Source organism: Saccostrea cucullata, unplaced genomic scaffold, assembly GCF_032062105.1.
Source record: "Saccostrea cucullata isolate Sc308-1 unplaced genomic scaffold, CSIRO_AGI_Scuc_v1 ctg22, whole genome shotgun sequence".
In the NCBI taxonomy this organism is placed as follows: Eukaryota; Metazoa; Mollusca; class Bivalvia; order Ostreida; family Ostreidae; genus Saccostrea; species Saccostrea cuccullata.
This window is the reverse complement of record NW_026936725.1, coordinates 561,621-577,922: the sequence shown is the minus strand read 5'-3', so window position 1 is coordinate 577,922 and position 16,302 is coordinate 561,621. Positions and strand designations below refer to the sequence as shown.

The window sequence follows — 16,302 nt, the reverse complement described above, 5'->3', positions numbered from 1 at the left end:
CCTTGTGTATTTTGACGCAGTTCCGAACAGGCGAACTAACCAGGGTGTTTGCACAGAAATGCAATAAATTCAATGAAGAGTATGGTCGCATTTACATTGTACTACGAAAGGTGTTCGTTAATTTACAATTTTAACGTCGAGAGCCTCATTTCAAATAAAATCCTGCTTCTTTTGAAGAACAGTTTCTTTCATACGTACCTTTCTAGTGTAAGATCAAAAACATCTTGGGACTTTGTATTGAATAAGACAAATATAGTGCACACGCGCTAACTTTCTCGATAAGAGCATATGCGATTCACTTGGAAACAGCTTTGAAATTGACATTGAAAGTAAAAGCTTTGATAACGACATTAAAATTTTGTTAGACTCCACCGATCTTTGACAAATATTTTCTGCACTTAAAAAACACAAAATGTGTGTCTTGTCACCCTGTCTCTTCTTAACGTGTTTTCAATCAGTACCGAAGGAATACCCACACGATTGTATAGAGGATATTTACTTTATTATTTCAGAAAAACGAAAAGTAAATAATATGATATCAAAGTCAACAAGAATTGCTGTAATAGTGTAAGGAGGTGAAGCAGGGACCCACCCCGAATAGAAGTATTAAAGGGACACGTCTAGCCTCAGGATGTCTTGGCAGCAATAGAATACTGACATGCGCACTTGAGGCCAGGTTGCCTTAGATAAGGGGTGATATTGGATATTTACAGTTTGGATCGGATTTCCGACCCACTAATCATCGAAATCTCAGATTTGTTCATTATGCGAAGTTAAATTTTATGATAAAATATGTACGGTAATGACAGAAATTCGACACAAAATGTGTTAGGTGAGACGATGTATCAAAAATGAAACAGGTTTTTGGAATCGGGTTTCAGCAAGTTGGCACCCATTTTCGAGTTCTTTTGAAAGTGTCGTACTATTAATAATAATTTAACCATGCAATAAGTGTTAATGGGAGGCATATTCTACTTAAAAGTAAAATAACGGACTATCCTAGTTTCCTTACACCTATCGTTAACATGCCTTGAAATATGGGGTCTCTCTCGTTGAATGAATTTAGTTTTTACTACCCGTATGTGAAATCAACTTCCATTCATTTGTCGACTCTATATATCCCAGTGAGCTTGAAATGCAATATACCACAAAGTCTGACACATCTGTTTCATATTTGGATATTTTATTAGAAAAAGACGTAAATCTAACAACAAAAGTTTATCATAATGATACACCTTATGGCTAAATTTTATCTGACATTTTTCATACCAATCGTTAGACCATATTTATCCACAGAATTGTCTGCAGATTTTTCCGTTTGCCAAGGAGCATGGGGAGGGTGTGCACGGTCGACAGGGGATGCTTTCTCCTGGTTCATACTTCATGTAAGAAGTCACGAATGAGATGAAATGGGTTGGTGGGTGGGGCAATTGTCCAAGACAGTGCTTCTGGTAGAGTCAGCGGCATTTAGCGGCATTTGTCCAGCAAAGACCTTCTGGTAGAGTCAGCGGCATTTAGCGGCATTTGTCCAACACAGACCCTCTGGTAGAGTCAGCGGCATTTAGCGGCATTTCTCCAAGACAGACCTTCTGGTAGAGTCAGCGGCATTTAGCGGCATTTGTCCAAGACAGACCCTCTGGTAGAGTCAGCGGCATTTAGCGGCATTTGTCCAAGACAGACCTTCTGGTAGAGTCAGCGGCATTTAGCGGCATTTGTCCAAGACAGACCCTCTGGTAGAGTCAGCGGCATTTAGCGGCATTTCTCCAAGACAGACCCTCTGGTGGAGTCAGCGGCATTTAGCGGCATTTGTCCAACACAGACCCTCTGGTAGAGTCAGCGGCATTTAGCGGCATTTGTCCAAGACAGACCCTCTGGTAGAGTCAGCGGCATTTAGCGGCATTGTCCAAGACAGATCCTCTGGTAGAGTCAGCGGCATTTAGCGGCATTTGTCCAAGACAGACCTTCTGGTAGTCAGCGGCATTTCTCAAAGACAGTGCTTCTGATAACATTTAGAGAATTTGTTTAACAAGATCGAGTGCTCTAATTCCTTTCTCCTTTATTTTCAGTAAATTCCTTTATCTTGAAAAAGATATAGGACTCAGGAATGAACAAGTCCATAAATACTGTTTTGTATAGATCATAGATCTTAATTACAATTTAATTTGTTGTTTTTCCATGGATTTAATGATATACAGTAATTTAAAGAGAAATGGTTTACAATTTTATGTATGAAAGACACTTAAATAGTATAATATTTGTTTTTCCCTAATGGCAGGGACTTGCTCAATTAGTAATATTTATATTTTTTTCATTTAGTTTGATGGTATTTCCATTATTATTAAAAAAAATATTACCCCGGTAATTAAATATCAGTTTAAATTGTACAAATAATGTTTTGTACTTTGGTAGTATCTTTGAAAATAATTCAATTAACAGCTTTATCCTGGTCAGCACTAGCCATATCAAAGTATCATGCTGATTAGCAATTTGCAGTTATTGATATCTTGCAGTCAGATACAGACAAAATTACCACCAATATAACAAAACAGAAGATGATTAGGGAAAAGGTGTTAAACATCTGGCTTCATGCATTTGATATTGCTCGGTTATGTGATTATGACTATTAAATTTCAAGTACCCCATGTATAACATATTAATTATTAAGTTATATTTATGAAAATATGTCAAATAAAATACTAAATAAAGAAAATAATGTAATTACTCCATAAATTATAGTAACAGAAGAAGCTTTACTTTGAGAATGTTTCAAAATTATCTCATTATAAGTAGCTGTGTCTTAATTTATTCAACAAATAAACCCTATGAGCATTGTATGCAACTGTTTTAAACTATTTTTATCAATGAAGTTAGAAAAAAAAGACTTTCAGAGGCACACCATGCAAAGTTGAATTTATTTTTTTCAAGACCGATTTGTAAAAGTCCAGTAAAGGATTCTCTACAAAAATTTTCAATCAGGCCATAATTTTTTCTCATTAGCTTTTTAAACCAAATTTTACATGTTTTATAAGCATTATTTAATTTGGTTTTTAAAACAAATATCCATGTTACATGAAATACCAAGACAAGTTTCATTAAACCAACATTAAAGCAAGTAGCAACAAGCACATGACAGAAATTTAGTTTCATTTCCAGAATTATCTCAAATTAACATGCTCTGATTTTAAAGGAATACATTGTTTATTGATCTAGTCATGCAGCTTATTCCGTAAAAGATATAAAACTGGGATAGGTTAACATTTTACAATCATGCAGCTCAAGCCATAATAAATAAATTGCTAGATTCTCATCCAATTTAAAAAAAAAAATCAAGGTGGGCGGGCGGCTTTTATTTTATACTTTTTATTTTTTCAATTTCACAGATTTTATCTACAATACCCGAATAAAAGTCATAGTAAAGGTTCAATTATCTCTTACTTCACATCATCACCAATCTTTTTCAACCAATGACCCTTGTTTAAAATATATACGTATTACAGCAATTTTTCAGCCGTCAAAAATCATGTTTAAAACGAAAGTAGAATGGTAGATGAATACCGATCCCGATGAGAATTAAGACGAAGAAAAACAGAAATAAGAAGGTATAAATTCAGAGTGGGCAGGGATGAGAATCTAGAAATATTTTTATTATGGCCAATATTCAGTAAAAGATATAAAATTCGGATAGGTAAAAATTCTGTAATCATGCAGCTTATTCCGTAAAAGATATAAAATGCAGCTATTAAATTCCGTAAAAGATATAAAACTAGGAAAGGTTAACATTTTATATTCATGCAGCTTATTCCGTAAAAGATTTAAAACTAGGATAGGTTAACATTTTGTAATCATGCAGTTTATTCCATAAAGATATAAAACTGGGATAGTTTACCGTTAACATTTTATAATCAATGCATGCAGCTTACTCCGTAAAAGATATAAAAATTGGGATAGGTTAGCAATTTGTAATGATGCGGCTTATTCCGTTAAAGATTTAAAATGCAGCTTATTCCGTAAAAGGTATAAAACTGAGATACATTTTATAATCATGCAGCTTGTTCCGTAAAAGATTTAAATTTAATGCTGCTTTTTCCGTGAAAGATATAAAACTGGAATAGGTGAACATTTTAAAATCTGCAGCTTATTCCGTAAAAAATTTAATTAAAATGCAGCTTTTTCCATAAAAGATATAAAAATGAGATAGATGAACATTTTATAAAGATTTGAAACCGGGATATTCTAACATTTTATAATCATGCCCTTTCTTTTCGTAAAAAAAAATAATGACATAAAATGCAGTTATTCCATTAAAGATCTATAATTGGGATAGGATAACATTTTATAATTATGCAGCTTAATCCGCAAAAGGTATAAAATGCAACTTGTTCCGTATAAGATTTGAATCTGGAATAAGTGAACATTATAAAAATCATGCTGTTTATTCCGTAAAAGATTTTAAATGCAGCTTATTTATGAGTCAGTGGATTGAGATTTATTAGGTAAATTTTAACATTTAATCATCCATTCCAGCCCTCAAATCACGTTCATATGAACTTCGGGGAATCGAAACAGTATGATATTGGGTTTTTTTTTTCATTTATACAGCAAGCAAACATATCTATCCGGTAGTGATAATAAACAATTTTTTCAAATGAAAGGCTTATTTGTATTTGTCAAACATAAAAAAAAACTACATATTTGCTTGAGAAACATTATAAACATGCCTCTAGGAACTGAGTAATATTCAACTATTTTCCATTTGCTTTGATGGTATTTCCAGTATTCAAAAAAATATAACCCCGGTAATTAAATATCAGTTTAAATTCAAGGCCTACAAATAATGTTTTGTGCTTTGGTAGTATCTTTGAAAATAATTCAATTAACAGCTTTATCTTGGTCAGCACTAGCCATAAGCATCATGTTGATTAGCAATTTACAGTTATTGATATCTTGCAGTTTGATACAGACGAAATTACCACCATTATAACAAAACAGAAGATGATTAGGGAAAAGGTGTTAAACATCTGGCTTCATGCATTTATTACTGCTCCATTACCTTATTTTTACTAATACATTAGAAGTACCCCTGTATTACATATTAATTATTAAGTTATACTTATGAACATATGCAAAATAAAATACCAAATAAAGAAAATAATGTATTTACTCCATCAATTACAGCAAGTTGCATAAGAAGCTTTACTTGGGAATGTTTCAAAATTATCTCATTATAAGTAGCATTGTCTTAATTTATTCAACAAATATGAAGAACTGCTTGGACAAATGCTGCTGACTCTATCAGATGGTCTGTGTTGAACAAATGCCGCTAAATGCCGCTGACTCTACCAGAGGGTCTGTCTTGGACAAATGCCGCTAAATGCCGCTGACTCTACCAGAGGGTCTGTCTTGGACAAATGCCGCTAAATGCCGCTGACTCTACCAGAGGGTCTGTCCTGGACAAATGCCGCTAAATGCCGCTGACTCTACCTGAGGGTCTGTCCTGGACAAATGCCGCTAAATGCCGCTGACTCTACCTGAGGGTCTGTCCTGGACAAATGCCGCTAAATGCCGCTGACTCTACCAGAGGGTCTGTCTTGGACAAATGCCGCTAAATGCCGCTGACTCTACCAGAGGGTCTGTCTTGGACAAATGCCGCTAAATGCCGCTGACTCTACCAGAGGGTCTGTCCTGGACAAATGCCGCTAAATGCCGCTGACTTTACCAGAGGGTCTGTCTTGGACAAATGCCGCTAAATGCCGCTGACTCTACCAGAGGTCTCTCTTGGACAAATGCCGCTAAATGCCGCTGACTCTACCAGAGGGTCTGTGTTGGACAAATGCCGCTAAATGCCGCTGACTCTACCAGAGGGTCTGTCTTGGACAAATGCCGCTAAATGCCGCCGACTCTACCAGAGGGTCTGTTCTGGACAAATGCCGCTAAATGCCGCTGACTCTACCAGAGGGTCTGTTCTGGACAAATGCCGCTAAATGCCGCTGACTCTACCAGAGGGTCTGTGTTGGACAAATGCCGCTAAATGCCGCTGACTCTACCAGAGGTCTCTCTTGGACAAATGCCGCTAAATGCCGCTGACTCTACCAGAGTGTCTTTCTTGGACAAATGCCGCTAAATGCCGCTGACACAACCAGAGGGTCTGTGTTGGACAAATGCCGTTAAATGCCGCTGACTCTTCCAGAGAGTCTGTGTTGGACAAATGCCGCTAAATGCCGCAGACTCTACCAGAGGGTGTGTGCTGGAGAAATGCCGCTTAATGCCGCTGACTCTACCAGAGGGTCTGTCTTGGACAAATGCCGCTAAATGCTGCTGACCCTACTTGAAGGTCTGTATTGGACAAATGCCGCTAAATGCCGCTGACTCTACCAGAGGGTCTGTCTTGGACAAATGCCGCTAAATGCCGCTGACTCTACCAGAGGGTCTGTCTTGGACAAATGCCGCTAAATGCCGCTGACTCTACCAGAGGGTCTGTCCTGGACAAATGCCGCTAAATGCCGCTGACTTTACCAGAGGGTCTGTCTTGGACAAATGCCGCTAAATGCCGCTGACTCTACCAGAGGTCTCTCTTGGACAAATGCCGCTAAATGCCGCTGACTCTACCAGAGGGTCTGTGTTGGACAAATGCCGCTAAATGCCGCTGACTCTACCAGAGGGTCTGTCTTGGACAAATGCCGCTAAATGCCGCCGACTCTACCAGAGGGTCTGTTCTGGACAAATGCCGCTAAATGCCGCTGACTCTACCAGAGGGTCTGTTCTGGACAAATGCCGCTAAATGCCGCTGACTCTACCAGAGGGTCTGTGTTGGACAAATGCCGCTAAATGCCGCTGACTCTACCAGAGGTCTCTCTTGGACAAATGCCGCTAAATGCCGCTGACTCTACCAGAGTGTCTTTCTTGGACAAATGCCGCTAAATGCCGCTGACACAACCAGAGGGTCTGTGTTGGACAAATGCCGTTAAATGCCGCTGACTCTTCCAGAGAGTCTGTGTTGGACAAATGCCGCTAAATGCCGCAGACTCTACCAGAGGGTGTGTGCTGGAGAAATGCCGCTTAATGCCGCTGACTCTACCAGAGGGTCTGTCTTGGACAAATGCCGCTAAATGCTGCTGACCCTACTTGAAGGTCTGTATTGGACAAATGCCGCTAAATGCCGCTGACTCTACCAGAGGGTCTGTCTTGGACAAATGCCGCTAAATGCTGCTGACCCTACTTGAAGGTCTGTATTGGACAAATGCCGCTAAATGCCGCTGACTCTACCAGAGGGTCTGTCTTGGACAAATGCCGCTAAATGCCGCTGACTCTACCAGAGGGTCTGTGCAGGATAAATGCTGCTAAATGCAGCTGGTCTGTGCTGGACAAATGTGTTGGTATGATGTTGTTGGCCATGATTTTCGTGACTTCTTACATGAAGGAATAGCCCTTTCTCCTCTGTTTCACTTAATCTCACCTCTTATTATCCTGATTTGCATTGTTTGTATATATAGCCTTTTGAGTTTGAGAACTTTTTGCTATCTCCGTAATTCATCCATATGTTTACTAGTATATAAAATGCAAAAATGATTTGATATTTTTTGAAAAATGAAATACTGTAAAATCACTAATTTTCATGGGGGTTAATTTTCGTTGTTTTTGAGGCAAGGAGAGACCCACGAATTGATAACCATCAGAAAATGTAAAATTTGATATACATTACTACTAAAACATTCTCCATCCACGAAATCTACTCCCTATAAACCAAGATTTTTTCATTAAACCTCGAAAATTTGACCCACGAAAATATGTGATTTTTCAGTAAAGACAGGTCTTGCAGAAAAAGAGGATATATTCATACTTTATAAGCTTGAAAGGAAATATTTCATACTTGTTACTCTGTGGAATCTTAAAAGCCATTGCATTTTCTATCAAAATCAATACTATGCAACGTTCAAAAAAGTATGAGACCTTTTTCACATAAAAAATATATAGATTTTTTCTTTATATTCTCTTATAGGAAAATTTCGGAGTTGAAGTGTTAAAAGTCTCTAAAAGTTAATCTTTTATAACACTACAAACATTTGACCTTTGTTAATAGGAATATACTTATAACAGGGCAACTGTTCACAATATCCTGCGATCAGTAGCTGTTCTGTAATTACCCTTTTGGTTGAGTTGTTGACAATTGGTCAGAATTGCAACATCGTTAGAAAACCACCCCTACTGGTCACTAACAAGTTTCCTGTGGAGGCCTATAATTAGGACCCTTCAGCTATGGTCAGTTTCCAAAACATCGAATTGTCACTATCCATTTACCACTTAAGAAGAAGATTGTTTAATTCTACATCTGTCCACAGTGGGCCGAACAGCACCACGATGTAGTTAGCCGTTGTTTGCCGGTTAGAATTTAAACTGACCACTGATAATGAACATCATTAAAATTCAGCGTTATTTAAAAGTTGGATTTTCACTTTTTATCCTAAGCAAGCAACCAGAAATTTGAGAATGCAATGAAAATACAATGGAATTCTTTGTTGCTATATCTAAGAGATTTCCTTTCAACTAAATTTTGAATTTGATTTGGCCTAGTCTAAGAAATATATTAAGTGAGAATGAATAAGTTCATAATACATATCTCTTTGTGTCTCTCTTTTTTTCATAGATAGAAACGAGATAATAAGCCTATATATTTAAAAGCAGGTTTTATAACATGAAAAAATAAAAAAAAAACATTGAGGTAAAATTGATGTCGAACAACAGCGCGTTACTTATTTAGAGACGCGTGGCGCCCACGTTTCTAGGCATGCTCATTAACTGACAGAGCGTCAAGAATATTGAAATACTTGAACATTATTTCTGCCACTTTTGAAATTTATAAGTTTACTTTTACGAATTGTCACATCCGGTATCGCGTTGATTTCAGATTAGCTATCTCTCTATCATTGAACTTGAGCAGGTGCAATTTAACATTTCCTGTCCCAGTAGAATACCTGTGTTGAGAAGTTGCGTCTTATTTTTTAAAATTCTGTTATCTAATATCAACAGTTCCCCATATCGTCCATTTATCGATCGAAATTTCACAAAGTTTAAATGTTTTGAGTTTTAAAAATATCCACCAGGCTTTGATAACTTGGTATCTCTATATGGACGTTGTAGATAGCCTTTCCAAAAAGCCATTAGACCCCAAACTGTTAGTTGTTTTTCTATAGTTTTTTTCCTTGAGGAAGTTAACACTCCCCCCCCCCCCCCCAAAAAAAAAGAGGAATCGACATTATAATATTTATTTCATTCCTGTTATACATCTATCCTTTCACATTAAAGAAGAGACCGAAGCGCCTTAATGATCACCTGCGTATAAATCAATAAAAGGGTCAATAGAATTTGATTAAAAACATAAATTTAATTTACATTGCTCTAAAGAAGAAAAATATTATCTTCAAAGGTCAACAAAATAGTAAGTTTGATTATCAGCATAATTGTTCTTTAACTCAAAATATTCATACAGTGAACCCAGTTGGCTGTTTATTCCATTGTCCTTTATTGATCTTTGAATAACATTCAATGTACGGGTATTTTTATATCATCTCTTTTTTTTTATTTCTACCTGACCAGTAATACCTATTAAAATATTTTTTGAATTTTTCACTTAAAATAATCTTTTTCAGCAACTTCTCTTTTACCTCTGAATGAAATTTAACGAGACTTTCACAGAATCTTTCTTACATAGTGCCATTGTGATCTCCTATTTTACTTTTTGATTAGACACATATTTGGGTTTCTCAGAGCATAACTTAGACACGCCATTCTTTCTATAATATTTAAGGGTACCCATCTCTTATCCGCAATTCCTCCGATACAACTGAATAAAATTTAATGATACTTTCACAGATTCTTTATCAATAATGTCATTGTGACCTCTTTTTTTTTACCTTTTTATCTGACACTTGTTTCAGGTCTCAAGAGCAAAACATGGACTTTGCCATTATAACCATATGGAAGGCGGGGTATCATTTAGTGAGCTCATTATTCACAGTACTTCTATAGTTTGTATATGCTTGCTCATTGCTCACAGTACTTCTAGTTTGTATATGCTTAGATTCAGGAACAAAGAATATTCTCAAAACATTAACGCATTTTCCAGAACCACAGAACCAGGGGCCACGAATATCACGATTCCTTGCCTTTTGTACGTATGCATTCGAGAGAATACATGATCCAACACTTACTACGGAACCCTCGTCCCTGGAGCAATGAATTTCGCAATTTTGGTTGAGGGCTGTTGAAATAATTATCATAATAATACTGAACGTTTGACGGCTTGAAATCAAATAATATAAGAATATAATTTGAAGATTGGAATATTATGATTTTATCTTCCAACCCTCAGACTCCAGGGAACAGAGACCATGAAATTCACAATTAGAGGAAGAAGCCAAAAAATTCACAAGTCTACGACAGACAACTGACAAAAGTCACAAGGTGATAAATGAAAACAGAGAGCAAAAAGTCATAAGTGATTCAGGTGTCCTAACCATTCTTGTAAGTTCAAAATACTTACAATCATAATGATAGACCAAAGAATCTGTCTGTCAGTAAAAGCTAATGCCTTATCAACTTGGTTCATTGTTTTATGATGTGACAGATTATTCCTTACTTGTGGGACCACTCTCTTCCTCATCTACTGCATCTCCGATGAGTTCAGGTTGTAAACAATTTAATATTCATCAAAGTGCTCCCTTCTCTATTATTTTATTTCCTCCGTATTGGCAGCTCAGGATCTTGACCTCTTTGTCCTTGATTGCTGTTGTCATGATTTCCTCTCCTTACTTCGCACTCCACACACTGTTTTCATGTGCCCGTTACTGGCTGCTCCTTTTGCTTCTGTTATCATGTCTTTTGTCCACTTCCTTCTGTTATCTACCATGCTTCATTTTACCTTTCTGTCTTTGTCTATATTTGATGCTGGTTTCTTTTCAATGGGCAAGCACCCCTACTATGATGAAAAAATCTATCTTGCATTTCCCAAGAGGAAGAAAACGTTAAATTCTGTTCTGGAGGAGGGTTGTGGTGGCTATGGTTAGTTTTCATCGATAGGAATCTTTATAGATTTTAGAAATGAAAGTTGAAACAATAGAAATAAAAGTCTCCATGTGCTTAATGAAAGTGTTTTTTAAGTGCAGAGTATAATCAATATTTTTCTGAAGGTTTTTCTTCCAGATAAAATTTGTAAGTAAAATGGGGTTTCAATAATTTATATACCCATTTACGTACATATATCATTTACTAGTAACTGAGAGTCATTATCTAAATACATGCATCATGTTTTTAATTATTTTCATACATTCTCTAATTGGAACTTGGACTCTTATTTCAAAAGAATATTGTAGGAATTTTGTGTGCAAATACATCATTAAAAGTATTTGGAATCTTTGATCCTCATTCTATACAACAACGAACAGCTTAATTTGTATTTAACAACAAAGATATCAATAATTGTTAACAATTTGAAAACATTATAAAAGAAAGATTGAAAGACCAAGGTAGTCAGTATAAATTCACGAACAGGAACTTTTCTATGAAGAGAGGAAATGTACATGTTTAAGAAACTGGATCCTTTGTCCTTAGCTTTTCAAGCTGTAGGTTTTATGATAACGATAGGAATTACAGAATTTTTTTTGGATTAAGTTGGCATCTTAATGCATTGTGGAGATGAAAGAAGGTTAACTCTTTCCAAAAAATCCTATTTACCTCTATGGACCAGAATCGGTCCCCGTTAAGAAATCGATCAAATTAATATATAATCAGTGATATCAATTAGAACTATAGTATATGATGTCAATCGAGGAAAGTGTAGATCAGTTAATAATAGATGATCAGTGATTTGAATTAAGTGTTCAATTCATCGATTTTGTCAAATTACCGAAGAGAAATTACACCATTCCATAAAACTCAGCTTACCTTAAGAGAGAGACAATATGATGTGATTAAAGCTGATACATGATTTGAATACATACCTACAAATGGAAAAACAATCCTCATGTGGAGAAAACATGACGTCATTACAACAGACGGAGATGACGTCATTACAACCACCAGATAACTCCATTCGTGGTCTTTGGCGGCAGTTCAGGGATTCCTCGTCACTACACGGGCTCTCTCACATCTCAAAGGAAAGGACTTTTGTTCGAGGGTAAGAAAACAGAATTATATTATTCCCTAGCTCCTCCTTGACACCTGCATCAAAGACCATAAAATGAAAACAGGTTTAAGTAAGAATTTCAAACCAATACAATTTTAGAAATAATTTTGATAATGAAACAAAATTTTTCACATGCATTCGACTTTGTGGATTATAAAAAAAATTGTAAGTTTTTCATGCACAAATGTTAAATGGAATTTGAAATAAAAAAAAAAATTAAAATTTTGACTCTCGTTTGTTCTCAGTTTATAGGCTTTAGATCTGAACTCAATTCTAATGTTTTTAGAGAACCTGTTTTTGCTCTTCTCCTAATTTATATTGTTCACCTTTGATTTTATTTCTTTATTACTGTGTTTGCTTTCTTCAAAGTTCACTTTAAAAAGGCCTATCTAGTTTTATCTAATCATATAAAGAGCTGATTTTGTTATTTAACTGTTATTATTTACTGATTTCAGAATAATTTGGTTTCTTCTTGTGATAGTCATGGGAATTTCCCTGACAATAACTCTATATAACCTGAAGCTTCAATATTTCACCTACCCAACATTGACAATTTTCAACATCAAAATTTCGGAGGAGATAATTTTTCCTGCTGTGACTCTATGTAATATCAGTCCATACAAAATGTCCAAGTTGAATCCAGACGAAGCAACAATGGATTACTTGAAGAGAGGCAGCAATATTGGATCCTTTGTTCCACCTCTGAATTTCAGCGATCCTAAGTATTCCCCGTTATATGAGAACGGTACAGAAGGGTGGTTGGTTAATGTTAGTAACAGTGTAAGTGACTTGTTCGTTGCATGTAAATGGAAGGAAACAGTATACTTCGACTGTTCCGAGTTGTTCACCCCGCACAAGACTGAGTGGGGGCTCTGCTTCTCCTTCAATGGCCTTGATATGGAGGAACCGAGGACGACACATTACACTGGAAGCATTCTGGGATTGACTCTGTACTTACACATCAATCAGAGTGACTATGTGTACGCTAGAAACATGGGAGCAGGAATCAAGGTAAAGCTGTTCATATAAACTAAGTGTAGCTTAAGTATCGTCCTTCACTTCTCTTTTTATGAAAAAAAATGTTTCCATGGTTAAACGTGATTTTAATAACCGATTACTATCACTGTTTTGCAGCTAATAAACAATATGAAGAAAATTGTCTGTATTTGACTTTACATCTTTATTGCGAATTTATTGTCTGAAACTCATGCTTGTTGTAAATTACATTTAGTAATTCGTGTTTATTATAACATTATATTTTTCTTATTCTGATTTATAGTTAGTAATCCACAATCACAACGAGGAACCTAACATCATGGATTCCGGATTCCTGATATCCCCCGGATTCACAACTTATATGCCTTTAGAGATGACAGAGGTTTAAAAACAAACTAGTAGAAAAATAATGAAAATATTTTCTATGCCTAAGAAAAGATGTTCAAATCATGAACAATTCTTATCCATGCATGGTACTGTTGATTAGTTTAAACATGGAAGCCCTATTTGAGAACTAGATAGAAAATGCCAAAATAAGGTAGCATGGCATATTCAATTACTCCAATGATTAAAAATGCAAAAGATAACTAGTAATTAGTAATCAAATGTTACTTGCAGTACAAATTCCTTCCCCACCCTTTCAAGGCATTTGGAGATGAGTACTGTGAAGATGTTGATTATCCTGGATTTTACAACAATCTGAAGCATCACAGACTGTATAGTTACAGTGGCTGTATGCGGGAATGCAAGGAAAAATTCGCTTATCAGAAATGTTCGTGTCGTAGTCATCATGATTTAGGTAAGATATTCCCGTAGATTTATGAATATTGTAAGCATTTAAGCTTGTAAGCTCGAATACTGTTCTATATCTCCATATATTTTATTTAGGCGTATTCCAGAATTTCCGGGGGTCCTTGATTTATTTAATAATTTGCATTGTCTGTAGTTTTCTTATAAGATCAATCACTGTTTTTAAATATCCTTACCTTTTTCATTGTCAACAGGACCCTTGGATCCAATATGCTCTATAGAGAGAGATTACCACTGTCACAAACCAGCAAGGGGTAAGTAACACATTTCTGTTCTGTAAACAGATATCAAGAAAGATTGCCATAGCTTCATTTGTTGGCTACTGTTAAGATATAAAAACAAATGTTCATAGGACCAGGTTTGAGTTAGTAATGCATATTACACTAAAGCGTTTGATGCTATATTTTGTGCATGACTTTTGTATAAGGTTCCACTGAAATCACAATCAGATGTTTTCCGGAAATATTCCTTCAAGGATGTTTTTGAAGCGGGAATGCATGAAATCTTAAAACATTTCTACTTTTGGAAAGAAATGTTAAAATGCTTAATTTTTTCTTCGTGTCATATGCATATGGTATTTTAATTTCAGACGAGTTTGATGGAAACTTGACATTACAGACTGAGTGTGGTTCCTGATTCCTTGCTCTAGCACTGAGTATAAAACTCACATATCGAGTGCTTACTTCCCAGCCAACTTGTACGAAGAGTGGCTCAAAGCTACATTCGGGTACACTGACATACGGTAAACCCTCAGTATGGGCAAAACTCTGATTTACTTGTATTTATTGAATGTTATGGGTGAAATGAAGAACACAAAACTTATATAGGACAAATCACTATTTAACTCTGTAAGAGACCAATTTTCAAATCAGCTTAAATTCCACTACCTTCAAGACATTTATGATATAAAGAATGTAATTTTATTTTGATTTCCCTTATTGATTAACCTAAACTTTGTATGGTAATTGTGAATAATATTAAAAATTTAAACATGATGGTCAATCTTAGAAAATTAGTACCTCTCGTGTTTCGTTTCTCAGAGAAAACATCATGGAAGTGAGGATATATTATGAAACACTGATATACAAAAGCTTTGAGAAAGTTCAAAAGATCACTTACGTTGAAATTATGGGTAAGTTCATTCATTATATTGATGGCTTTTTTTTTTTTTTACTTTGAAATGAAATTCATTTTTCCTAGTTATTGAAGGACATGTATTTAAGCGTCTGTTTACTGAATTCGATACTGGAATCTGTAAAGGCGAAAGTTATTTTACCATAGAACAGAGAGACAATATTCATATGGCCATTGGAATAAAAATACAACAAAGTGACAAAATTTTAAAATGGTTTATTATTTCATTCCAGGTACAATAGGCGGGCAGATGGGTGTGTTCCTAGGAGCCAGCCTATTGACGTTGTCTGAGCTCATAGAAGTCCTGATTCTGTCTCTCATTGTTATGTGTAAAAAAGCACTTCGTCCTGCGAGATTAGCGCCCTCTCCTACTCCCAGACCATCCACGAAATCTCCCTTAAGTATCAGCAATGGTCCGCTCTGAGATATCCAATACTGTTCGAACTGCATTTACATGGTGACATCGATATCTTCGTTTTCTTTTCGACAGTGTCTTTGAACTTTGATGGTTTGCAGCTTCTCTGCTATTTCAACAAAGAAAAAGTCTAAACCTACATTTCCATTTCGAACAAAGTAGAATTTTGCCTTTTAAAAGTCTTTGAAGTTACTTTACAGGTGTGTTATAAGGTTTCAAATTTTCATTTTCATCCAGGAGACAATTTTATTTTAAAGCCCATGAACATTTTTTTTTAAAAACAAAAACCTGGTTTCAAAACATATTCTCATTTTTTTGCAAAAGCTAAACTGTATTGGAATAATGGTTGTTTTTTTTTCAAAAGTGGAGTGAGATATTTTATATTTTTTATTTTCATCAGAGTAAAAAATTTAAGGACCGAAAAATGATATTTTATTTTAGAAAGTAAGTAAGTAAGTAAATTGTTTATGATAGTGACATGTGTTATACAGTACAATGAAAAACATTTAATACAATTAATATCCAAACACCCGGCCCATCGGACCTATATGTCACTTTTAACAAAATGTATGAAAAATATATTTTATATTTTTTACCACCAGAGGACTCTAGCTTTTTATCCTCGTGTGAAGAACCTTGTAAATGCTAATTATTTCCATAGTGATATATTTTAACCAAATTAATCAGGTACATGTACGATGCAATGCAGGTACATGAAATGCAAAACTTGTGCTCCTAGTATTGTATTATTTTAACCAGTCTGAAATCG

General features: G+C 35.6%; 1 protein-coding gene across 1 annotated transcript; it reads left to right on the top strand.

Annotated features, from left to right (window-relative positions):
* The first annotated feature begins 12,029 nt into the window (after window positions 1-12,029).
* On the top strand, window positions 12,030-15,818 carry LOC134246352 (acid-sensing ion channel 2-like). Its single transcript, XM_062728702.1, is given in 9 exon segments — window positions 12,030-12,169; window positions 12,634-13,189; window positions 13,458-13,556; window positions 13,793-13,973; window positions 14,179-14,238; window positions 14,574-14,615; window positions 14,618-14,726; window positions 15,025-15,116; window positions 15,352-15,818. Coding segments are annotated over 9 exon segments (1,470 nt in total). The 3' UTR covers window positions 15,543-15,818.
* Window positions 15,819-16,302: the final 484 nt, after the last annotated feature.